Source organism: Coloeus monedula (assembly GCF_965178545.1).
Source record: "Coloeus monedula genome assembly, chromosome: 6".
Lineage (NCBI taxonomy): Eukaryota > Metazoa > Chordata > Aves > Passeriformes > Corvidae > Coloeus > Coloeus monedula.
Genome location: NC_138786.1, coordinates 20,826,783 through 20,853,811, shown reverse-complemented (window position 1 = coordinate 20,853,811; position 27,029 = coordinate 20,826,783). Strand labels below are relative to the sequence as shown.

General features: G+C 40.3%; 1 protein-coding gene across 1 annotated transcript; it reads left to right on the top strand.

Annotated features, from left to right (window-relative positions):
- Positions 1-217: 217 nt before the first annotated feature.
- On the top strand, positions 218-27,029 carry TRAF6 (TNF receptor associated factor 6). The gene is made up of 7 exons (XM_082284003.1): positions 218-263; positions 8,155-8,481; positions 14,086-14,236; positions 14,876-15,034; positions 15,956-16,027; positions 17,326-17,403; positions 18,930-27,029. Exons 2-7 carry the CDS (start codon positions 8,186-8,188, stop codon positions 19,809-19,811), a joined length of 1,638 nt encoding a protein of 545 aa, XP_082140129.1. The 5' UTR covers positions 218-263; positions 8,155-8,185; the 3' UTR covers positions 19,812-27,029.

Genomic DNA, 27,029 nt, shown 5'->3' with positions numbered 1-27,029 from the left:
GGTGGCTCGTCACAAAAGCATCAGCAGCGCGGAGCGAACACCAGCCCAGCGCTGCCACAGCCACAGGTGGCGACACTGCTGTGCACGCTGCGGAGGGGCGACAGTCACACCGGCGCCGCAGCTCCCGCGGCTCTGCCAGCCCGCCCCGCCCCGGCGGCGCTGCCCCTCCGCGGCGGCAGAGGGCGCTCCGTCCGAGACGTGGCTCCGGCGCTTCCCGAGGAGAAGCGGAAGCGGCGGCGAGCGGGGAGCGGCCGCGGGTCGCGGTGAGTCCGGCGGAACGCGGGGGGCGGCCGGGAGGATGGGGGCTGCGGCGGGCCCGGCCGGCCGGACCCGGGGAGCGAGGGCCCGGCCGCATTCTGCGAGTGAGGGCCCGGCCGGCGCGGGCCGCTGCAGGCGGGTGGCGGCGCCCGGCGCGGAGCGTTTTTCCCCTGGGCCGGGGCTGCCGGCTGGGCAGCGAAGCCGCCTCCTGCCCGGCCCCGCGGAGCTCTGCGGCCCCTGCCTCCAGCTCGGGGCTCGGGGCTCGGCCGGGCCGGGCCGGTGTTGCCGGGAAGGGCGGCCCGCGCTGGGGCAGGGCGCTGATGGGGCTGGGGCGCGCCGGCCTGCGCTGCTCCGGAATTGAAACCGTGGCGCGGGGCCGAGCCCGGCCGTGCCGCTCGGCCCGGGGCTCGCAGTCACGCTGGCTGGCCTGCCGGGTGGGAGCCCGGCTGGAGTGACTTTGTCCTGCCTCTGCCCCGGGGGTGCCATCGGACAGCGGGAGGAGCGTGAGCAGCGGGTGGCTCTCGAGCTGTGGTGCAGCTTGTCTCGAGCACATCAGCTGAACTTGTTTCCTCTTGAACTCTGTGTTTCCCACTGTGAAATGGAGATACTCGGTGAATGCTCCGAGAACAAGTTAAAGAGTAATTTGCAAGAGTGTTACTGTTTCTAAACCCTGTAGCTCTTATTTTCTAGTAGAGACTGGCAGTATTTAATATTTATTGTAACTTTATTAACACGAGTAATGAATTATAACTTCGGTAGTAATTTCCATCAATTTCGTCTGGCTCAGGTCACGCTGAGTCTTTTCGTACTTAAACGGAAATCTCAGCTGTAGGTGGGAGGAAAATGTTCTAATTATATCCCTTAGACCTAGTTGTTAAAGCTTGCCGAAAGTATGCTCCCATGTTTGCCTCTGACGCTTTCTGCAGCGCTACACCTCAGCTATGTGGATTTTGTGGTGTCTTAGATACTACTGAGTGATTAATAAAGTATTGATTTGAAACTTCGGGTGCGTTTTGCGGTGTGTTCACCAACTGTTAAAAGACTTGCAAGCAAACTGCTTTGTCTTCCTGTAGAATGAAAAAGCTGTAAAATTTGTGCTTCTAGTAAAAGAAGGAGGGAAAAAGTCACCGAAGTATGCTGATAAAAGCACTTGGATTATTTTTGTGGTATCACTCTGGGCATAATTCTTTTGCATATTCCACAGTACATTCAGCTTTTCCCAGGTGAGCATTTATGGATCTCAGTCAGACTCTGTTGAATGAGAACTTGTCAGGACATAAATGGCTTTTTAAGTTTTGTAGTACTGCCACACTGCAATACTGCTTTCTATGTTTAAAAAGTGCTGCTGTATTTCAAAAGACAAGGCACACAGTAGGTACCTATGCTGACAGAACTTCAGCATGAAAAAATACCTGAGGTGAACGTACATGCTTTTCTTTACCCCTTGAACTTCCATGAGTTTACTATGTCAAGAGTAACTTTTGTATCTCAGTAGCACAGATCAGCTAAGTAGATGTAAAAAAAAAAAAAAGTTTTAGCTCCAGACCGTGAAAACTGACCATAAAAGATTCCGGGCATAAAGTGTGTCAGAAAGAAAATAAAAGTAAATGTAAGGTGGAGTGAAAAGGAGAAATGTTTTAATTGCTTCAAAATGAGTGTGTTTAATTCATTGTTTGCTTTCCCAGGATCTCAGATCGTTCTATTAATGCCACATACAAGCCTCATGCCTGTAGAGGTGGATGGGAATTGAATGTAGCCTGGAGACTGTGCCTTGCAGAAATTACATTAGTTCACAGCCATACCTCTTCCTGCCTGTTTTTGAAGTGCTTTATGGGTGTTTACTTTGTCCCCACTAGGGCAGCATCTTACATGCCCTGTATATCTACTGAGAGGTATAGAAAGACATAATGCATATCTCAATGTATTCTCAGTGTGCAAAGGGAGAACAGAAGCCAGAGTCCCTGCCAAAGTAAAGAGTTAAACGGTACTGTTCTTCTCACTAACAGTGCTGTCCTTGTATTTGTTATTCTGAACAGTTCCCAGTAAATTCTGTCTAAAAGTTGATAAATTGAAGAAAGTTTCAGGGAATTTTGGCTTTGGTTTGTTTTTTGTTATGGAAAAATCCATGGAGTATCTTGGTGTTAAATAGACTATAGTATGCTTCCACTGCTCACTAAAATTAAATTTGTTTCAACATACTTAAGTAGGATAAAATATGAATGTAACTGTGAGTGTGCCACCATCTAGTCTCCTAAGTAACATTCTAGCATGAAAATACTTATGTGATTAAAGCCTGACAGCATTCTTTACAAATAAAGAGAAATCACCTGGAAAACTTCAGAAACCCCCAAGGGCTGCTCTGCTCTAGTCAGGAGCTCTTGATAGTCTAATGAGCTCTGAATGTTGTTTGATTGTGTTTGCCTCAAACAAAAATTTTTCTTTCAAGTCTTCAAGTTGACATGTTAAAATGGTGTGAGTATGGTGGTCATCCTAAAGACCTGGATGTCTTAACAGTTACTGCTATTAGCAAAAAAGAAAGTTCGTATCTCAACAGAGTATTAGCAACATGCTTGTAGAGTTTTACAAGAAACCAGAATTTAGTTTTCGCAGTTACAAGTTCTGCCTGAATCTCCTATTGCTTCAGCTTGTCTAGCCATTTGATAGCTTTGAAATGAAAGTGTTTTATAAGTATTAATTAAAAGGCATTAGCATAATTTCATGTGTTCTGCCTGGAAGAGGCTATAGTGATGATAGCTACAAACCTCATAGTGGAAACACATGGTGCTTATCAGTTATCAGTAGACCATGGATTAATGTGCCTGGGAATAGGTTTTGCAAGTATTACTCCATAAACAAATTATCCAAAGTCACTCCACTGGTCTGTCAGTCTCATGACCCAGAAATCTATACCTGCATAAGCAAGGCAGATGAAGAAAAGAGAAAAGTTTGGCCAGTTTTGCTGTCGATGCAGTGCTAAAGGCATTTGCCTTGGTGGGTGTGTCCTGGCCAGGCTGCAAGCAAATTAATTATATTTGTGGACTTTGAGTAAGAAAAAGGATTTGGAATAGTTCTCTCTATTGATTCCTTATTTATATGGGTAGTCAGTGTCAATTTTCCAGGAAAGGTCATGTGGAAATTAATTGTTTTAAGTACTTCCTGATTCATAATAAAATTTTTCTCTTATAGCAGCTGATACTTCCCTGCACAGTGTTCCTTAAGTTTGACACATGCTTGAAAATATCATTTCATATTTCATTGTAAATAGTATACAATGCCTACTTTTACTTCCTCCCTAATACTCTTAATAGGATAGTGGGGTTTTACAGGCAATCTGAAGATATTTTCTGGTACCAGTGATTTTTTTTGATTTAGAGGAGTTTGGCGCTCAAAAATCTATAGAAGTCCTACCTAAGCTTCATTATACTATGGGACTCGAAAAATCAGAGTACTGAGCTTTGTTGCATGCATTAACTTAAAATATGGGCAGTTTAAATTCTGGTTTGAAATAGGTTTTATCTATCATAAGGTACATTATTTGTAAGGTCCATTATTCTTGCAGGAGTTGACTCTTCTGGGCTGACTGTGCTATCTCGCATCAGCCTAATCACTTTGTAATGTAGCAGTGTAAATAGCAACAGAGCACAGGTTACTTAGTGAAGAAAGGTTTCATTATGGTTTAAAGTTGGAGAAGTGGGATGGGGACTCCTGTAGTCTTAACTGTCTTTTCTGGGGCGTGAAAGTTTCATCCTTAGGGCATTCCCAGACTTCTGCAGCACAGGTAATTATCAAACAAGTTCTGTCCATTACCATTTGGCGTGGAAAGCACCTTCCTTTCTGTTGGCAAGCAATACAGCTGCTGCCTTGGAGAGCGAAATCAACTTTTGCCAGCCCAAGGCCTGGATACCTCTGTGCCCAAGCTAAAGCCCATTATCTCCAGAGTCAGCAGATCTGACAGCACTTCCTAGCTCTAGAAAAGGCCATTTCAGGTACATTACCAAACATAGTTTAAGACTTTCTCTGCTTGAGAAACTTCACACTAGCAAAAGCAAGAATTACCATGTAACGATCCAGTTTACTTGCAGTTGTTCCTGGATCTGAAAGCTGGATGTTGTGGGAAAAAAAAGGTATAGAGAGCAGTCTAGAAAACTGTTTAATATATTAAACGACTAACATTTTTAAAAAGGATAAGTTCACAAGGCTGTGGTGTACACAAGATATTTTAAATTATTATTTGGATATTGTTGTACTTGCATTTGACTCAGTTTTGTTCAGCACAGAGGAAGAATAGCAGCTCTTATCAGTAAGAAGAAAAACTGATGTGGTTTTTAGGAGATCTTAACTTTTATTTCACTGGAAATCTGTTTCACAGTCAAAAAGAAAGGGTAGCAACTTGATTTGAATTTTGGGATATATCCTAGTTAGGGTGTTAAAATCCATCCTTTTCCAGCCTAAGCATTTTTTTAATTCCCCAGGAGAGGAAGGTGAAAAACTGCTACAGTAGGCTCACGGACTGTCTATCTTTATTGGGGAAAAGACCTGTCAATACCACTCAAAGTACACTTTTCTGTAGCTGTTTTTGTCCTAGCACTGCTCTGTCCAAAAAGATTAAACCTATGTTGCAGTCTGGGAGGGTAAAGTAACTTCCACAAGAAACAGATCTAATTACTAGTACAGGAGTTTAAACTGATAGAGAAATTTGTTTAAACTATGGTGAAATAATAAGGCCTTAGTTAATTGTCTGAGTAACAGCAGTGTGGATTTTGATTTGGAAAATTGTACCTTGCCCCACACCTAAAATGTGTGTGGAAGAAGGAGGATTTTGCTCAGAGATAGGATTCCTCCTACTCTTATCCATTTCATCTTATCTTAGGTAAAACAGGAACAGAGTTTAAAATCTGGCTCTTAATCACCTTGTTTAAGTTGCCTCTTTGTGCCTGAATTTCCCAATTTAAAAAGATACTTGCACTTCTTTTTTTGTGAACCATTTGGTCATATACAGATAAAAAGCTCCATGTAGGAGTGGAATGTATCACTGAATAAGGGGCTTTTTGTGTGAGACTGGGATGTTGACTGATTGCACTGACTCATTCATTAAACTGACTCTGGTAAGGGAGTTTTGTTTCTGTAAACTGAATATACCTACCTGCTATGTCTGTAGGAACAATTCAAATGGGCAAGGAGAACACTGCTTGCACAGCACTTAAGCCTACAAAGTGTTCAACTAGTGAGATTATACCGAGTCAGATCCTGGTTTCTTCTTTTATAAGAACAGTATTTTAAATAGTATGGGATTTTTTTCCTAGGAACAGCCCAAGAGCAGAGTCACACACTTCTTTGCAATTAATGTGACAGCTGAATTTGAGTAAAGCTGTTCTATATTTCTTCTTGTGATTTCCTGAATTCCATTGTGACATTGCTAAAGGGATGTATGTTCCTCTTCCCTTTCTTAGTCTCACTAAATATACCCCTGTGGCTTACAGTAATGTGAATTTTTCAGTCCTAGGCTGGCCTGTGGATTCTAATATCTTGCATACCAACATTCTCACTCCATTGACCCAATTTAGTTCCTGTAGTTTTTCATGAGATGTGGCCCGTGGACTGATCATCCTCTGCAGCAATTGTTAAATAAGTTGTGTTAGTTAACAGTGGAAACAAGCTGGGTTTTTTCTGCAGAGAGAAGAGAGCTACTGATGGCAGTCTAAAACAAAGATCTCTGTCATAGAGCATCTTTCTAAGCATTGATTCTTCTGCGTCCATTCTAAGTCATTGGGGGAGCTGGTCCTTTTGTGGGATTAAACTGGTCGTGTCTGGACTATGGCTGGAGCAGCTGCGGAGAGCATTCTTAGTGTTTAGTTTGTATTGATGTTGTGTTTAGGAGCCCCAGTTATAAAGCCAGTTGTGGTAGATAAAGTATAGGAACAATACATTGGGGTGGAAAACAGGAGTGGAAGTGAGCAGCACTTTGGGTGCAGTTCCAGACAGCTCTGCTCTAGAGTTATTTCTGCAGAAAGTGAGCATTGCTGACAGGTTCAGTACAATTCAGAACTGTCATCCTGTGCTTTGAGGCTCTGTACCTTAATGGTATTTTGGAAATGTCAAGAATGCTGCTCTTCAGATACTTCTCATACCTTTGCATACCGCAACAAGATGGAAAGTCATGTATTTATACAACAGAATAAAAGTTCAGTTTTGATTATTCTAACTATATCTAACCAAAATATGGTAACTTTGTTTTTGTTTAGATAGATCTGCCTCTTTTTTTTACTCTGGATAGCTGGAAAAAAATAGCTCATAGAGTGTTAACATGGGCAGTATTGCCAGTTGTTTATCATGTGGATGGCCTAAAGCACATTTCTGTGATGTTTTATGTGTCCAAAATGTATTTCCCATAAATGCTAGTTGAGGCCTTGTGTGATTAGTATTTCTTTTGATGTGATCTTCAAGTGTTGTAAAATAAGTACCCAGATAAAACTACCCATATGTCTTCCTCCTATCCATGAACATTTTGTAAAAATGACTTGTGATATGCAGATTCTGATATAGGCAAGAAAATTTTCAGTTTTGTGAGCTTGTGGTCAAGGTAACCTTATTCATTCTGCTGCCCCCAGCATCTGCAGTAGTGATGCAGATAAACAATTCTTACAATTCATCTCTTGATTGGATTTCCATCCTTAATATATTTTAAATGACATAATGGTATTACAGGGAATTTGTTAGGTGAACACTGCAAGAGACTTTTGCCTGTACTGCTGTGCAAAAGATTATCAAATCCAGGCTTATTGGGCTTGTTTTGCATGCCTGGCTCCCTAACCTTCAGACTACTCATACTGCCTTGCACCTGGTGATAATCTGTGTTTTTCAAAGAAATGCCATTCATAGAAAACTAACCACAGTAGGATTCTAAGAAAATTATTGTAACTGTTAAAAAAGCAAGGGAGGGGAAGGTTTCTTGGTCTTTAGAATTTGTATTTGTTGTTAAGACCTTTTTTTAAGGTTCTCTCATTCAGTGTAGAAACACTAGCAATCTGTTTGGGGATACCAGCACTTTTTTATTTCATACCTATGAGTTCACCCTGCTTTGGAGGAGTGTTGTAAACGCAGGCTTTAGTATGCCATCCACCACTCTTAGGGAAAGGCGACTTTTATCTTCTGTTCTTACAATCATGTCCCTTGTCCTCCCTGCCAGCTAGCCTGGAAGAGGGAAAGGAGAGCAAGAGCTCTGTTTGAGTACTAGCAATTTGTAGATAGCTTTTGAGCTGTGGAATTATTATCCTTATCTCATGTGTAGCTTCTTACTCAATTTAAAGTCCTACTGGCAGTTCTAAAATGTTATCAGCAGTGCTGTATATTTGAATTTCATTTACAGCACAACAGCTACTTGGTTTAGGTACTTGGACTTCTATTTTATTTGTGGTCCTGCAACTAAGTTGATTTGAAATCTATATTGTGAATTGCTCTATACAGAAAATGCTAACTAACATACATACACTGCAAGGAAAATATGGAATCGAGCTGTTGCCCTCCAATAAAACTTGATTCTGGACAGCATTTTTTTGTGCAAAATCTATCTGAATGCCTTAGAAGTAAATAATACAGAAGGGATAAAGAAACATCTTCAGTAGGCATAGCAAGGACAAAGAGGATTCCTCTTTTTACAGAAATCAGATAGTCAGATGAAAAAGATTACGAACTATGCTGACAGGATGCAGTGTCCTTTCCTACACATCACAAGATAAGTAAAAAAAGATAAGGGGACAAAACAAAACCAGTGATTTTGAGTAAAACCAAATCTGTAACTCTGTTCTAGTGTTTCTGGTCGGAAATAAATTTTGTTCTTGCCTGGGAGGGAGGGTCTCGAAATATTTTAAATTAATGCATCTTTTTGCCCTGTTGCAGCGCACTCCTGTGTAGCCCTCGATCAGCTGCCATGAGCTTGCTGCACAGTGACAGCAGCTGTGGAGCCCGAGACGGGGACAGCGGCTGCTGCGCAGCCATGGCCAGCGCCTGCAGCGCGGGAGCCAAGGAGGAGAGCTCCAGCGTCGGCAGCAGCGCTGGCAACCCGCCCAGCTCTTTCTCAGAGGAAACACAAGGATACGACGTGGAGTTCGATCCGCCCCTGGAAAGTAAATATGAGTGTCCGATCTGTCTGATGGCTCTCCGGGAAGCAGTGCAGACCCCGTGTGGCCACCGTTTCTGCAAAGGCTGCATTGTCAAATCAATCAGGTAAAGGAACAGTTAGGGAAGCTGCTTTGAAGAAGAAGTTCATGTACCAGAGCAGTTCAATCTAAAGGTCAATCTAAACTGCATAGAGCTGCCCAAGGTGCATTACCAGTGAGTGCTAATAGAACTCTGGAAATTTATGATTCATTTAAGATGCTTTCTGATAAATACTGTATATGGCCAGAATGTCACAAATTTGGAAGTTTTATAAGCTTTAGATATTTTGCCATTTTTTACAAATTTACTCAGGTTATGAATCTAAAAATTTATTAAACTTCAAATATTAATTGAAAAAAAAAAAAGTAGACAAATCCCCCAAATAAATTCCATTTCCAGCCCAAGATTATAAAACCTGTCTTTTGCCTATGATTGTTTCTCTTGATAACTACAGGAAACTGCAGACAATCTGATTTCTTGGTGCAGATAAGGTAATTCATGCTTTCAGTTCTTCACTTGAAATTAGGTGCTTCCTTGTTGAGCTGGAAGAGAGAATGTGATGAGGGAATAGTCTTGAGCAAAGCACTGAGAGAGGTGGCATATGAGGGAGCAGGAATAAGATACAAAGGCAAGAGCAGGCTGGGCTTATAAAAATGGATGACTGAAAGAGCAAGAAAGGGCATAGAGTACCTTGTAGAGAGTACTTCCCTTAAACCTGGAATGAAGTCATAAGTTAGTGTTGGATTACGTTGATAAATATTACGCTGTAGGATTTTTCCTTCTCAGCATAAGCCCAATTTTTTTTTTCTTAGCAATTGCTCACTTAGCTCAAATGTCACTTTGGTAGGAATTTATATATTCAATTTTGTGTGACCCATATCGAGAATTGTCTCATTGTCAACCTTACTTTGCACACTTCTGTGTAGAGATCATTAAACTGTGTTCAATGTTACTGAGTTTTTCCCTGGTATTTCTTTTCAGCATGCAAAATGGACAGTGCTTTCTTGATTGGTTTTTCATACCATTTTTCCATAGTTCTATTCCATTTCTTTTTCTTCACTTTCCATCATTTGTAGCTCACTAAATGAATAGAGTGCCAGCAATGATGTTCTCTGAATACAGTATTTTGTGTGTTTTGTGGGCTTCTCTGTCGTTTCTGCTACATAAATTCTCTGGAAGAATTTCTCCATGGAAGGGGTTGTCGAGCATTGGAATGGGCTGCCCAGAGGGGTGATTGAGTCACCATCCCTGGTGGTGTTCAGGAAACAATTCTGTGTGGCACTTCATGCCATGCTCTAGGTGACAAGGTGGTGATCAGTCAAAGGTTCTACTTAATGATCTTTTCTATCTGAACAATGCTGTGGTTCTGTCACTGTTGTAGCATATGCTGCTGTATTTTGTCATGGCATTCCTTTTGGAACAAGGAATGAAATGTTGGAGCTGAGAATGAAAAGACAAATTTAGGTTTGCATTTCCTACTTACAATATCAGTTCTTTCTAGACAGCACAGAAATTTGTGTGTATTTACAGCACAGTTCTTGTTAGCATCAGTTTCATTAATATTTCTGAGAAACAGATCCAGAAAATGCAGAACACCACCAGTGTTCCCCCCTGAGAATTGATTCTGCAGAAGCTGCTGAGAGATATTCAGTTCTCCATTAACTATACCATGAGATCCCCTGCTCGCTTAGTCCCTTGCCTTGTTCATTGTCTTCCTATTTCTGTGAGCAAAGTACATCAGGCTTTACCCAACTGCATCACTCAATGGTATTCATCTTATTCAGGTGCCTGGAAGAAGGCAAAAAACCCTAAACCTGGAACTGTCAGCTTTGACTGTAATCCAGTTCCCTTGGCACAAGGAGCTGGCTTCACTTTCTGGCCTTTGCTTTGCACATTCCAACCCGAAGTCTTTCAAGAGGTTAATGTTCGTAATTACATGCATGCTTGTATGCATTACAAGGCAGTTGTACAGATAAAGACCATTTAATTTTGGAATTCCTTACTTGTTTTGTATGAGCTTGCTCTGTTTGTTGGCAGTAGCAGTTTTATACTCCTCTTTAACTTGGGGATTTCTGTGAGAAAGATAATAAGTCTTTAAACCTTCTCGTAGGATTATGATGTCTATAAATTCTGAAGGTAAATTAGTACTTAAACATAGTGAGCTTTAGAAATGTCTACTCAGCAAAGACAACAGAATTCTTAGGTTAAAAACTGAGGGGTAAATTACTCAAAATTACCAAAAATGGGTGTCTCATTTCCAGTCTTTCACATCTTTTAAGAGCTATGGTGATCTTCTTTTTTAATCTTTATGTTTCTGCTGGTGAGCTGTACAGTTAGAGTCATTGGTTAGAATTTACAGCAATACTGGGTGAGAAACTGCGGTGAACCCAAGCTCAGAACGGGTAGAGAAACTTCCTTCTTAAACCCCAGGCATGGGAAATGGTTTCTCTTCCTTTTTAAATTAACAGAACATTTCCTCTGCTCAGTTTTAGGTTTGCAAACAGTTTTCAATGACCAGAAGCTTTTGCTTCTTTTATACTGCTTCTCTATGAATAGTGATGACTGTTGCAGTAGATACTGAACAAAGTGGAAAGCATTTTTTCCTTCAAGACTGTAGATCGTCAGTGTAATATTTCAGATGTTTCATTGAGAGTAAAAGTTTTCCCTCATTCCCCACTGAACTCTGTCTTTGGAGGACAGTTTTAGTGAATGCTTGTGAAAGCAGGGAGGACAGCTTGAAGTGCCAGACCTCTCAGAATCCCTGAAGGGCTGAACTGCGGGCTTAATTGGTATCCATGGATCAAGCTATTGATTTGGATTATGTAGTGTCTCCAGTACAGTATCGATTTGCAGTATGTACTGTGTACAGTACCAGATTGATTGAGATATTGAGAAGCTTCTACAGAACTAAAATGAAAATGGAAAGTGATACTTTACATTCTCTAAGTACTGTTTTTTTCACTAAGTGATTGTCACAGCCTTCATTTGATCAGAAAAAATTGCTTCTCTTTATTCCTCATTTCCCCAGTGTCTTAGCTCAAGTGAACACAGAGATTAAGGATTTAAAATGATGAAGGATGGACAAGTATTTTTTTGAGTAATTGCTTCTTGTGACTTCCACAAAGAATTTAGTTGTTCATGTTGAAGAAGTTGTGGCTGTACTAGAAAAAAAAACTGAAAACCTTTTAAAAACTGGGCTCTTCTATCTTGCACTGTGAAGGACATGATTAGATGAGATTTGATCACAGTAAATGTCTGCCTCCCAGAAAGTCTTGGCAGCTTTTTAAAGAAAGCTGTCTGAAGTGCCTTGAAGTGCTATAAGTCATGGAAGGGGAGAAGCTTATCTACCTAAGTAACTACAAATGAGTTTACAAACATTACTGGTCAACAAAATACATTATTGGAAATTTTAGAAGAACTAACTTCAGGTGCTATAGCTAACTCAATTTCACTCCAGTCTTCTCCTATATTTTAAGGCAAAGCTGACTTAGGGTTTGTAGTAGAGCTTGCCAAATATCAGAACCTCTGTTTATTGGAAAAGCAGAGTTGTGAGGTAGCAAGGGGCAGCAGGGCAATCTTTGGGTGCTGGCAGTTCATCCAACATCTGGCATGGCTGCATTTAAAGTCTCTACCAACTGTCTCAGCTTTTCAGCTAAACAGCTCACTTGTTAAAATCACGGAGCAGGCTTTTCTTTCAAAGTTATTCTGGCTTTACTCTTGATACCTGTATTTTAATCTCAAGGAAAATTATAACAATATTCATTGTACTTTGTAGCAGATGGCCACTGTTTCCCAGGTGCTGTTGCAAATGGCAGAGTGCAGTGTGATAAATAATTCCAGCATAGGAAAGCCTTCACTGTAATGTTAAGTTAGAATCGAGGTGCAAAAACTCAGTTCTGTCACAGGAAATGTATAGCAACATCTTTGTAGATGGATCTAAGAAATGTTTTAGACACAATCCTGATCCTTGTAAATAGATTTGAAGCCTGTTTAATATCCTACAATGGGTTATTGCTTTTTCCTTACTACACTTTCCTACTTTGGAAAATTGCAGTTCATTCTTATTTTGCCCTTTATTTGCTAGTTATATAAACTGGAGACTTGATAATCCTTATTTCAAATTAACTTGTTGTTGGCTGCTCTCATTCATGTTTAGCTTTTCTTTGTAGAAATAAAGCTGCTGTCTTATCAGCAGTCCTACTGAGCTATCTCTATACTCCACTAAACAGGGTTTTTGTAACCAAGTTATACCTGTGAAAACTGCTTTCCTGTAGGTTGTGAAGTGAGGGAACAATTCTGGCTTGTGACAAAGATCACACTGATCATAGCTCAGGGAGCTCTGAAGCAAGGCAAGCTAAGTTGTTTTCTTTCTTCCACTTGTTTAGGAGTATGACTCAGGCATATGGTGAGCTTGCTCTGCAAGCAAAAGCTGTGAAAGGAAGTTCATTGCTTCTATTTGAAGTCATAACTTTACCTCCACTTCCTCTAGCAGCATTGCTGATGGAGTTGCTGAGCGATTATTTCCTTTTCCAACAAAGAACATAAATTCCCTCCTGGTCTCCACAGCCCACTAGGTTCTACTTCCCCTCCTGCTTGCAGACAATGACAATGATCTGGCCTTTGATCCTTGCACCACAAGTGCTCTCTGACATTTTTCCACCCCATGTATTTTTCCATTTTATTGCTGTTTCCGTTAGCACTCAGGAGCTTTGATACCTTATGCTTCTTTAACTGCATTACTTAATTGTGAATCAATATGTTGGCCTACTGATTTAAGAATTAGCTGATAGTGGAAAATTTGATGGAGATGATCCCCTTTTTTACTCCATTTCTAATGATTTTTGTATATAAATGCAGGTAGACAAAACCTGATGAACTGGAACAGGCTGTTAGTTATCTTGTGCAGGTTGCATGTGTTCATGTTCCATCAGATTCCAAACCTTCGCCAGTTAGCACTGACTTCCAGTCTGTTGGCTGTTAAAATGGTTTCAGATGCCACACCCAGTTCCAAATCCAGCGTAATTTTCATAGTTACTAATAATTTTTGTGTCTGGAGTTTTTCACCCTGTTTGCTGTATAATCAAATTGAAGGATGACCAGCTGATCAAACGGCTGTATAACAAAACCAGCAAACTGAGCAGTGTGTGATGTAATGCCAAACAGATGAAGTGAAACTGGAAAAAAAGACAATTTTGCTTTTTTTCTCAGCTGTGATTACCTTGGCTGTTTATAAAATGAGAAGAAATGAGAGGAGGTCCAAGAAAGTTTGAAGAATTCTTTTGCAGGAGTATGTGAAATGTTCTTTGATGTTTGAGCTGTATGAAGTACTTACAGAAACAGGTCTCTTAAGTTCTTAGTGTATTTACATATTCCTCAAGTTTGTTTCCAGAGTACTTAACATGGCATTTGTACAAATAAAGTGTGTTTGAGTTTGAAAAGTGCTGCAAACCCAGTCATGCCACCTCCAGTGAAACTGTGTTTTCAATTTTTCTGAAATACCTTCCATATTTTCTGGTCATTGCCACATAAATACCATTGTTTCCAAAGATCTTCTTACTGTGTTATTATTTGGCAACTAATGTCTTGCTGGTGTAAAAATACTTTAAATTTAAGGGCTTGGAGATCTGTTGGTAATACTGGAATATCTTTCCTTGCTTTTCTGCATTGTAGAGATGCAGGTCACAAATGTCCTGTAGACAATGAAATTCTGCTTGAAAATCAACTTTTTCCTGACAACTTCGCCAAACGGGAAATCCTTTCATTAATGGTTAAGTGTCCCAACAAGGGCTGCAGTATGAAGATGGAGCTCAGGCACTTAGAGGTGAGAATTAGTTTTGAAAATACAGAACCTTGTTTTCACAGAGAAGTAAAAATTCCAAATTACTTAAATAGGCGGTCACCTGGTACTCATTTATGCTGATTCAGTGCATTTTTCTTTCAAGATTATAGCTACACATATTTGTTTTTTGATGAGTATTTAATTGTAGTTATGTGATTCTCAAGTGAACATCATAGTGCATGACAATTGTACTAATGCAGCTTTTTGTTGAGATCATTCATGTCTTTTAATCAGCTATGTCTGTACTTCACATGTACAGACAGAGTACGTCAGCTATGTCTGTATTCACACAAGTTTCTTAAAGTCAGTTTAATAGTCTCTTGAAGTAGCTACATATATGAGTTGAAATAATTGTTTTGGAAAATAATATATGCAGTTATAAGGATAAATATAAAACTAAATTTTTACTGAGAGCTTTCTTAAAGCTCTGAATACATGAAACCCTGACCTTAGAAATGGGACAGTAACAGGCTGTTGGTAGAGTCAGCATAAGTGTATAAGGATTTCCTTGCACGAAGGAAAGATCGTGATTTGTTTGTCTTGCACTGTGCTTTCTCTTGAAAACGGATAAGATGATGGTTCTTATTTGAAGTATCAAATCCCTCTTCTGCCCTCCTGCAGGACCACCAGCTGCAGTGTGATTTTTCCACTGTGGAATGCCCACAGTGCCAAGGAACCTTCCCGAAGAACCATCTGAAGGAGCACATGACCCAGGAGTGTCCAAGGCGCCAAGTGTGTTGCCCAAATTGTGCCACATCTATGGCCTATGAAGATAAAGAGGTACTTAGCAGGAGTCTTCAGTTTGTCAACCTGCATTCACATGGGTTTGCTTGGAAAGGCAACAGCAGTTAAAAAAAACCAAACAACTGAAAGGTTTTGGTGTAGAAGAGCTCTTTGTGCTGCTGCACAGCTGAGAAGCTACAAACTCAGGACATGAGCCTAGAACAGGCAAAAGCTGGGGAGAGATTGTCCTTAAATACAAACTTACTGAGAACCATGTGATGTGAGGAGACTTGTGTAAGAACCATTGATTTCTGACCTTACCATCAGACTGGCCAATATCTACTGCCAGTGGAATACAAAAAACAGTATTTACATTTGCAGATTTTATGCCTGGGAGAGAGGATGTATCAGGAGAGAAATCTTTTGGGGATATCTGCTACCACACAAGACCAAGATAATTTCTGAATTCTTTTCCTGGCTCTGCTTTTTTCACTTGGGTGATACTGAGGATAATACTTTCCTTTTGCTGTTACCATTTCTTTATCTCCGTATGGATGTGTTCTATCTCAAGGACTATTAAATGTCATGATATTAATATTGTAAATTGTCAATCAAACATACTTAATATAGTCCACCAATACAAATAAAAAACAAACAAAAAAAGCTTTCATATAGCTCCAGTACAATTGAATGTGAATTTTAGGAACTTCTGGTTAAATTCAGACTTCTTTGGAGCATAAGAGCTTTAGGAAATAAAGTAGCTCCAACTTTATGAATCTCTTGTGTAAGTCCAGGAAATAGAAAACATACTGTTCAGGGTAAAGGGATTGTTTTTGTTTCACAGTTGCATACAGCTAAATGCAAAATTTGGAATATAAATAAAAATCTAATGTCTGATCAAGGGTGATTAGCCCTTTCTTAAATTGGGTAACCTTACTGATGCTTTCTCCCCTTTCTTTTTTCTGTTTGATCACTAAGCTTCATGACCAAACCTGCCCACTTGCCAACGTATTTTGTGAATATTGCAACACGGTGCTCATCAGAGAGCAGGTAAGAGACTCCCTTTTTCTGTGTTTATTCTGAGTCAGATGTTTCATATTTACATTGCTTCTTTAATCTGAAGTTAAACTTGGAGATGCAGTTTGTCTGCTAGCTAATAAAGTGCTGCCTGCCTCTCTCTGAAAATGTCCAGCGCAGGTGTGATCCTCCCTTAAATGCTGCTCCAGCTTCCAGTTGCAGCCTGGCAAACCCCTGTAGGATTTTGGCTGCACATCACATTGTTCAGCTGTACTGCTTCTTGACAGGGGCCATGCTGCATGTCTTTGATCTTGGATGGAACTTAAAAAATACCAACAACTGCCAGTGGTTATGACTGACATTACAAGAAGAGGCTTTGATTTGGGCAGATGGGGAGAGCATTTGTACTTGAAAGCCACTGTTGGAAAGTACCTATAAGTAAATTCACTATCAAACTGCAGATGCTGGCTGGAATTCTGCTTGTCCATTACTATTGTAATAGCCATTATTATTTCACCTATTCAGTATTAACTTCATTGGCAGGAAAATGGTAATTGTTGATTTATTTAATTTGGGATGGCAACTGTGTTGATGGCCTGGGTTAAAATAAAGAATGATCTTTTAAAGTCCTGAAAAACAGAATTGAGCTTAGTAATGACAATTGGAAAGGTCTGTTGTCAGGTAATGAACTGCAGAAGTGGGGAACAGAGAATGCTAAACATTCTCAATAATAGCTGACCTGTATTAGCCTTGTGTTGTGCTTCATGATGATATTGAAACAAGGCAAACACCTGGGGTTATATAAACAGGGATTCTGCCTGTGAAACACACAACTCCCCTTTGCTCTCTTTAGGGCTTGTAAGGCATCAACTGAAGTTGTCATGCTTTTGAGGGAGGGTGGATAGGGAGGATCCAGAGCAGTGAGATGACTGATCTGGATCTGGAAAACAGGGACCACAAAAACAATTGAAGAGAGACACAATAAGTATGTGCAAGTAGCCCTTCAGAAGGGAAGGAAACGGACACGATCTGGCTGGAGGGTAGGCTGGAAACAAAAGGTGTTTGGTCTAGCAAGGAAACCTGAATGCTTTCTGAGGCCTAACGTAAGAACAAAGTCAATGAATTGCTACAGTACATACAACTAGGATGTAGAATTTTTATCATCAGCTAACATTTTTGTTCCAAACTTCCATATTCCTTTAAGAAATTATGTAGGTATAAGCTGATCTGACTTCAGGTATGTCTTCAGAATCCATCCAGCTGTATCATTTTTGGATGTTATAAGAGAATACTCTTGATGAAGAAGTAATATCAAATCTGATTTGTTTTAGATGCCTAACCATTATGACAATGATTGTCCTACTGCCCCGGTACCATGTTTTTACAGTGCCTTTGGGTGTCCTGAAAAGGTAAGCCTTCTATCAGTACCATGGATTGCAGACCTTCTGCATGATTTTGTCTATTGGTTCTTTAATGTGTTCTCCTATTCTTGTCTCATTCACCAACCCAAAATCTTCAATGATTTGTGGTTGTAGGTTTTTTTGTTTTGAGGTATCTTAATTCTGAAACCTACATGTTGATACATTGCATTTCAAAATTGCCTTTTCAAATTGAAAAAGCTCTGTGAACAATTTGCTTGATGACCTTGCTTTTATTATTTCATGTTTTCTCAGCCTTCTTGTCAATAAAGTAGCTTCTAGCATTTCTTCCAAAGCTGTGGCCAAATACACTTAGAAGTCCTAGAGTTCCACAAAGAAAATCAATTTTATTAAATTCTAAAATTATTAATCTAGATACTCTTATTTCTTGTTTTTTAATACCTCTTTGTAAAAATGGGTCTTTGCCTTTCATTTGCACATCAGTTTTCATACACCATTTGGTACTGTGAAGCATTTTAGGAAATCAGTGAAGGGAGTAAAGTGCTGATTCAGAACACAGGAAAAATTCTAAATATATTTATCACTATCAGTCTTTCACCATGTCTTTATTTTGAGTTGAACAATGTTACTGAAAGTGTACACCATAATTAATGATGGTTTCATAGGGAAATGATCACTCCTACAAAACCTGAATTTTTTTATCATGAATGCTCATTAACAAGAAGGTGACCCTGAATAAACACCTAGTGCTTGCCTTTGGAATATTTGACAAGAGTGTTTTCAGTATAAAATACTCCATATTTCTTCATATCTTGTTTTTATTTTCAGGTGCACAGTTTGAAATACACTGTTCCTATTTCTCATTGTATGTACTACTGAAATACTTGCTGTCTTTTACTCAAAATTGCTTCCATTTGAAGTGCGGGTCTGGCCTTTAATAAGAAGCTGTTCTCAGATTCTTCTGGAGAATTTAAATTTTGTTGTTTTCCTGGAGATGCTACAGCTTCTGTAAAAATACAATCAAAGGCTCCCTTATTAAATATCACATAGAATTATGCAACAATACAATATGCTATTACTAATGATAAATATTCTATCAGGAATATTTTTGTGACATCTCAAAGTCCCAAGCCAACAAAAACAATAATGTACATATCTGATTTATATTGCAGTCATTTATGTCAGTTCTATGTTAAGTTCACAAGTTAACAATTCCACGCTGAAACCACCTCATATATACACTTTTGTTGAACCCCAGCTCTATCAACATCAGGGCAAAGACACAATGATCTTAAAGGTCTTTTCCAACCTAAAAGATTGTGCAATTTGTCCACTGGTATTTGAACTTCTTTTTTCATTTTTCCTAACAGTGATCGTAAATTTGGAGCTCTCCATTGGTAGTGTCCTATTGTCACACCTTGTCCTTGATTCACACTGCAGTTTTTCTCACATGACAAAAGCAACTACTTGTTTGATTTTCTTCAGAGCCACGTTTAATCACATCTGTGATTGCAGATGTTTGATGTGTTCCTAATGCCATATCTCTTAAATCCTAGATGCAAAGGAATGAACTGGCACGACATATGCAGGAGTTCACTCAGGTTCACATGAGAATGATGGCTCAGAGTTTCCAGAACATTAGTGTCACTGCTGCAAATCCTGTACCCTTCATCAATGGCCTACCCTTCGAGCCTGCCCTCTTCTCACATGTGTCACATGCTGCATATGACTGCAATCCAGAAGTTGAAAACTTCAAGGAAACTATTCAGCAGTTGGAAGGTCGTCTGGTAAGACAAGATCACCAAATCAGGGAACTCATTGCTAAAATGGAGACTCAGAACACTCACATGGCAGAACTCAAACGTACTATCCGAAGCTTGGAGGGAAAGATTACTGAAATGGAGGCACAGCAATGTAATGGTATTTATATCTGGAAGATTGAGAACTTCAGTGGACTGCAGAAAGCCCAGGAAGAAGAGAGGCCTGTAGTGATGCACAGTCCTGGCTTCTATACGGGGAAGCCTGGCTACAAGCTGTGCTTGCGCCTGCATATCCAGTTACCAAATGCTCAGCGCTGCGCTAATTTTATCTCTCTGTTCGTCCACACGATGCAAGGGGAATATGACAGCCACCTGCCCTGGCCTTTCCAAGGCACCATACGACTTTCTATTTTGGATCAATCAGAAGGGCCAGAAAGGCAGAACCATGAAGAGGTGATGGAAGCCAAGCCAGAGCTACTGGCTTTCCAGAGACCGACAATTCACCGCAATCCCAAAGGTTTTGGTTATGTGACTTTCATGCACCTGCAGAACTTGAAACAGAGAACCTTCATCAAGGATGACACGCTCCTGGTGCGCTGCGAGGTTCTAACGCGCCTGGACTTGAACAGTGTCCGCAGAGAAGGCTTCCAGGCCCGCAGTACGGATGGAGCCATGTAGCCTGCAAGTCCTAACCAGGGAAATGGAGCCTTACTCATGCTGTTCCACACAGATCACAAAAGTGATCTTCTTGTGCTTCATTTTCCACAAAGGCTGTGTTGCCAACATAGTTGATCTTCACCTGAATGGAACTTTGCTGTTGCTGGTATATTTTTTTCTCTATGAGGTCATATGCTTAAATATTTGGTAAGGTTCTCTCCTGAAATAATAAGCTACTTCTGTAGCAAGCTAACTAAATGAAGTGTTAATCAAAACTTAACTGCCTACAGGAAAATCCTATTGTAGAACCTGTGCATCTCGGTTTGGTAAAACTTCAGTCATATCAAATAGATCTGTAAGTCTTCACCTCAGTGCCTTGAAATAGATGCTGTTGGAAGGAAGTAGCAAAATTAATAAAGATGAGGAATTTTTTCTTTTTTTTTTTTTCACAGAGCTTGGGAAAGTTGAGAGAGTTTCTGTATTGACTTATGTAGAATTTTGCATTGGCTATGTCTCTCTTGAAGTTTGAAGTTAGGGTTAGGACTTTGTTCATGTCACCAAGGGTTCAGGTATGCTTTGACCCTTTCCTCCTTCAGGAAGTTGCATGTTGATGTAGAGTTGATGCAGAGTTGATGCTGGTATTTCCAAAAGACATGAGGTAGTGCTTTGGAGAAGGCTTAAATGACTGTGAGCTGCATTCACTGAAGAAATATTTGTAATGTGGTCTGAAAGTGCCTCCCTAATTCTCTTTATTTTGATAAATCTTTCTGTAAGTGTGTCCTCTAGGCCCAGAATGTCAACCACAATCATCAAGAGATACAAAAGTTCAGCATTTGTGCTGGTGGAATCTCCTAGTGCTGGACATGTTTCAGGTTGTGTGGACACATGAGTAAAGGGATGCACCAGAGAGGGTGATGCAGAATTTGTTTTACTGTTGTTGAAACCTGAATTTGTACAAAATCTGAACTTTTGACCTGCATCTGTTGAAGTGATCTCTTGGATTTGTGGATGATGTACAACTCATGTCATCCCCTATGAATTCTCCGTGGGCTGCTGGCCATATTGGCATCCAACTGCTGAGGGTATTTCCTGTCCCTTTAGACAATAGGAGTTGGGCCAACTCAGCAATTTGGACGGTAAGGAAAGCCTAATTCGGCAGTGTGAGGAAAAAGTGTAATCCTGTTTGCTTTTAGGAAGAGAATCTGGCTTCCACAGTTACTCATTTATCAAACACTAGATTCACTGTGCCAAGGATTCATGAGGTTCCTAATGCTGTGTGTATTATTGTTTTCTGTACTGACTGATTGTATGCCATGTAAATGTTAGTTTTGAGCAGTCAAAGCTGAATAGTTCAGGTTCACTGGTGCTAAAAATTTTAACTTATCATGGTGCTGATAGAGTTCTGAATCTGTCTTTAAAAGGAGGGAAGAAAAACGTTTTGTTCACCCCATAACCTAAGTACACATTCCCATACTGAAGAAAGAATTAAGCCATGCATGAGCTTATGTGTATTATTTATCCAAGCTAGTGAAACAACCTAAAGACTTGAGACACTGCAGCTTAAGATATACTGAAGAGTGTTCCAACTGTGTGGCCTCATCAGAGCAATACCAGTGGGGAAAGGGCACATTGCTTAATATGTACAAGACTAAAGAAAGACTGCTGTACTTCGGTGGTTTGGGAGGATACTCTGCCTGCCTGCGTGAGAGGTAAAGGTTCCAGGACCCAACCTACCACTTTGTTCATCATATCCAGATTGAGTAAAATTTCTTCTGCAAGTAGAACCTATTAGATGGAAGAGGGATTGTGGTCAATGGAGTATTGTCATTACAGAAACATGGACTTCCTGGCTAATGGTAAATGCAGTTAGTTGCTGGTGACTTTAGTGTATTCTCTGTCATTAGGGGACAGGTGAGCATATATTACTCAAACTATGGAAAGACCTCAGCTTTAAAACCAAAGTAGATTTTATAATGAATAGCCTCATCCTTTCAGCTGCATTGTGCTGGAGTGTCTTCATTTGGAGCGCTCCCAGTAGTTCAGCCATTCTTACCTAAGAGCTGTCAATGTCCATGGCAGTGCACAGAGCCACTCTACACAGAAGGCACTGTACACGAGTACAGTGTAATCCATTTTCAAGCTGTGTTACTATCCATGTTTTTTTCAGGATGCTCAAAAACTGACATTCTCTTTTGTTCCCTTTCTTGTTTTTTGGGGGCAGGAGGGAGAAGCAGTCAGAAGAAACACTTGTTTGAGAGCTTCTTCCTGCTCCAGGTCCTTCCTCAACCCTAGCAATAAGAAAAATGTCCTTAGTCTCTGTTCAAATAATTTATACCCAAGAGCCACTAAATGCATTAATACTTTCTTTGCTTTTGAAAATTTGCATTCTGAATGCAATTTTTGCTTTGAGCCTTATCTGCTAGATCTGATGTACTTCTGCCTCTGAGGAGGAGACTCCCTTTGGTGGCAGGGTTTAAATTATTCAGGTTGAAATTGTACAACAGCACAAGCCAATAGGGAACAGAAGGCTACTGCATGTATAATACTGTACTGGCCATAGTAATATGGATGCTTTATTCACTGCTGCTGTTCTACTGGTTTTGTGTTTTTATATTACCAACTAGAATGCTGAGTGATGTCCAATTACTGTAATGTCAGAGTATTACATGAGAGACTCTCAGAACTAATTTGCTAAGTGTCAGTTAAATCTTACTGTCATTAAAAGATTATAAATGTTAACAAAATATTTATTCACATACTAGTTCATTTTCCTCTTTCCCCTTTCTCCAAATCTCTGCTTTTGAGAACTTGTTTTACCATGGTGGATTGAGGTATAATTGCTAGAACTATTTAAATGGAAGGAGAAAGGTCTGCAGAGTTGTCTCTAAAACAGATACAAAGAAGTATGGGGATTTAACCCACGTCCCATATAACTTGTTCAGCAATGGGGTAACTTAATGCTTTGCAGCATTGCTAGATCTCAAGGTGGTTATAAAGTGGCTTAGCTGCTTTTATCTTCCAAATTTCTGTTGTCTTTAACATGTTTTAAGTCACCGATTCTTATTATGTGTATTTGCAAAGCTGCTATGGCACAAATTTTCCAATTATAATATATTATGAACGTGTTATCTCTTTGCCTCTGAATGTTCCCCTGCAGGGCAGGGAAAATTATTTTGCTAAAAATGTTGGTATGTAATGTATATGTGGGAGCTCAGATAATGTGAGATTGTATAGAGTTGGTTTTTAAGTGGTCTCATGATATGTCTGGTCATGTTTGCTATCAAGGGATTAAACTTGCTAATGAAGTGAAAGCAGGATGACCTTCTGTTCTTACTTAGAGATGGCAGCAGACCAAATACATTGATGATGGATGCAAAAGATTATTCTGTGTCAATGTTAAAGGTTTGTATTGGTTTGCATTTGAACAAAAAGAAAGTACTCCTGTTCCCTTGGATGTATTGATTGATAGTTTAATATATTTTGTAATTAATGCACAGCTGTATTTCTGACAGAACTTCAAAAAATAAACTAATTAAACTGTGCACTGCATGTTGCATCTTTATTCATATGGAGGGCTATTCAGAAATACTAATTGATACAGGACTGCTGTGGTAGTTTCTCTGTTTTGTGGGTTTCAGAGGTGGCTGGTATCATAGAGCACCAAGAAGGCAAAGAATGTATTTCAAGATAAAAACCTTCTGACATTTCTAAAGGGTATTCATAGTTTTATTCATTACTAGAAGATACAGCTGCTGTATGATGATAATAAACTAAGGGTTCTCATAATCATCCTGTAATAAGATGTAACTCAAAAAAGCTGCACACCTCTCTGGCCACATCTGCTTGTTTGTTTTATTTGTCACAAAAGCAACTATGGACTGAAGCTTTGTTGCAGGATACTCAGATCAGAAACCAGAGGGAGTTCCTCTGTCAGTAAGAGAAGTGTGGGCTTTATTGCAGTCTCCGATTTATCTCAGCCTGGTTCTGTTTTTTAATAGCATCTGCAGGAAGGGATATTCAAAACCTTATGATTCTTCTGAGTAAATTTAGTGGTATTGCAGTAATGTGTAGTTAATGTCAAGTTAATTATGACTTTATCTTTCATCTAGGTGGTCCTAATAGGTTCCACGAGTGAGGGAGAGAAAGGCCTGCTCAGACATTGGTTATCTGTTAATCTATTTTTAATGGTCCACATTTTAAGTGCACTAAAATCTTCTTTTGATGAGATGGAGTAATAATGACCTTTTTTTAAGAAGAAGAAGCTGGCATTTGCAGCTGCCCCAGGAATGGAAAGTCCAGAAGCAGAAGAGCAGCAGTATAGGAGCATGTTCACACCCATGTAAATACAAACGTACATGTACCTGTACATTTCTGAAAAAAAAATGGCTAAACTACATCTGGACCAGGATATTCTGACTGGATATTTTCCTGGATAAATACCAGTTCATTGCAGTGATTTCACAAGAAGAATGTGTTTGTTTTAGCTAAAATCCTCCACTAGTGCCAAACCAGGTGCTTTTCTGCCTTTCTCATCCCCAAAAAGCATGAGCCCACCACTCCAGCTGTTCATCTGGAAAGAAAACTCCCTATGCCATTCCTTACTACACTGTGCTGGGAGGAACACACAGTGCTAGACTTCAGCTCTTCTGTCCTGTCTCTCATTAGGAGCTGTGACTATTTAGCCTGTGCCAGGACAGCATTTACAGAAGTCAACAAAACTTCCTGAATTAGCCCCAGAAGGGTCGAGTGTGGTATTGGCATATACAGCAAATACAAGGGAATACAAGGGGAGGTTAATGGACCAAAAATGGTGAGAAGGGAATCTAGGCCTGTCTGGATGAAATGAGTAAGAGGGCTGATGAATTCTGCCTGTTACTCATCTTGGATTAAAAAAAAAACCAAAACCCAAAAAGTCTCATACCGCTCAAATAGGAAATTTTTATGCTAGCACAAAAACTTACCAAAGGAAACATTTCACTGGCACCAGTCTCACCCTCATCCTTTGCCACCACTGAGCCTTTGCCCATTCCATCTGGAAGGGGCAGCTTGACCACACTGGACTGAGTTGACTGTTTTCCCATCACCACTCTTACAGAACCTGACAGTCTTAACAATCTTGAAGTACTAAATGTCAGGAGCTGTCGCCTTCGGGTCTTTATCCTTTACTGGTTTTAAGCCTTTTACAATTAAATTAACCACTTTGATAAATATGCACATCTCTAAACACATAGGTGTGTATGTGCTTAAGTCATTTTAAGCTATTTTAAGCTTGTCAGGGTTCAGAATGGGTAAAGAGTTCATGCTAGTTCTGCAGTCCTTTCCAGTTTGCAACAGCAATAAAAAAACTCCAAAGCCCCAGCCAGAACTGTCCTTGTTTCTCCTGTCCTTTTTTCATTTCCTCTTGTCTGCACGGAAGCAGAAAGATTCTGTAGTAGTGGTCCTATGTTGAGTCCCTCCTCACTCATGTTTTATCCCAAGTGGAACTGTTGTTACTACTTCTTAATCCCACTAAATGACAGCAATTTTCTGTTAAAATAAAAAAATTGTAAAAAAGAATTTACCTTGCTAGTGCATGCTGAATGCAGAGCAGATAAAGACTGAGCTACAGCATTGTGAAGATAATCTTTCTGCTCAAATGCTGGGGCCCTGCTCCACTACCTAATCTGGTGATCATGTTCTTTGAACCTGTTTGCTCCACTGAAACAACCCCTTGTGTTTCATAGCTCTGAAAGGCTTGTTTTGGCTGGGGGTGTTCCTCTCCGATGGAATAGGAAAATTCATGAAACCGTGTGCAAGGAGGAGATTGTGCGACAGGAAAATAATTTCCTTATTAGCTGCAGTCCCAGCCTCAGCCACTGAGCCTTCTTTAAGTCCTTTTGGTTTGTGCTCTGACTGATCTCTGAGGCCATGCAGCCCCTGAATGTTCCTGAGTTTAGTGATTTCATGCTGCTCCTTTGTTCCAGTCAGCTCTTTGTTGCCTCCTGGAGCTGGCTGCTCTGCCACGCTAGGGGAGATGGTCACTGCAGCCAGTCACCTGCTGATGAAGCAGGGGAAAAGCCCTGATCTACCCATGGTCCCAAAGATCTGAGAGTTTCTCACTGAGGTACCAGCAGGGTTGACCTGACAGGGGCTGGCCTGGGGCAGAACAGATGTATAGGCCATGTTTTCTGGTGGCTTTTGTCCTGAGACTTATCCCCCTCAAAAGTGAAGGGAACAAGGCATAAACAGAGCAGTTGGATACTGACAATTTTGAAAAACAAACCCTCCTCCATTCTCTCAGCTGATTAGAAGCAGGAATGATAGCTTGTTAAAATCCCTGTGATAAACTGTCCATAAATGCGAGGTTTCAGTTTCTTAGCCCTTCCAGACAGAATGTGACTTCCTTGAAACACAACTGATAATTGACACACTGGAGGGGGGGAAAAAAAAAAAAAGAAAAAAGGCAACAATACAAACCTTTCCTTGTCTCACCTGAGGTGCAGAGTCCTGACTCCTGCTACAGACCAGCAATAGTAACTTGCTGGTTTTCCCTTCTGTCTTTAGCAGCAGCTGCTCTTCTCACTGCATGCTCGCACAGTAGGTGTCAGGTGAAGGGTGTGAAGTCCAGGAGACTGGCCTGCTAAATCCCACGACAGTATGCTTGAGTTAGCATTTGTATTTCTGGTGTTCCTGCATGCACGGACTTGTTTCTCTCCAAGATTTAACTTTGTTTCTGTTGCTGCCTTTAATAAAGGAATAGTTTCAGCCAGGTATGACCTTGGCCTTTGCTAACTGGGTGTTAAGGAGCGAAGGTACTGCCAGGGAAAAGTGACACATACAAGTGTTCCTAGTTTCAGTATCACACCCAGGTGTGATAAACTTCATAGTGTGAAGTTCAGACTTGCCTAAGCAAGTGCCTCCAGTGTGATTCACCTCCTAGAAACAACTCCATGAGCTGGAGTTTCTTCATGCAAAAGTCCTTTATATAGGCATGTGCCTATACTCATCCTTCTAGATAAAATGCAGGGACTGAATACTTTAAATTCATCTCAGTGATCAGTGCGTGCTTTTGGATCCTCTAGGCACAGAAGGGATTTAGACTTTGTGTGGATAGAAACAAAATGGTCCTGAAAGGCAAGTCAGCACTGCTGGGAAAAGGAAGGTCAGAGCACCAAACACCCAGGACAGTGACGAACGGCCACAGTGGATTTCTTGGTTCCTTGTACAATGCTTTCAGACAGCAATGGAAAACAGGGTGTG

What these genes read in the sequence shown, in the direction of transcription:
- TRAF6 (XM_082284003.1), top strand. Translation starts at nt 8,186, where the DNA reads ATGAGCTTGCTGCACAGTGACAGCAGCTGTGGAGCCCGAGACGGGGAC. An exon ending in TGCATTGTCAAATCAATCAG is followed by an intron (nt 8,482 to 14,085) that starts GTAAAGGAACAG and finishes TCTGCATTGTAG; the next exon opens with AGATGCAGGTCACAAATGTC. An exon ending in CGGTGCTCATCAGAGAGCAG is followed by an intron (nt 16,028 to 17,325) that starts GTAAGAGACTCC and finishes GATTTGTTTTAG; the next exon opens with ATGCCTAACCATTATGACAA.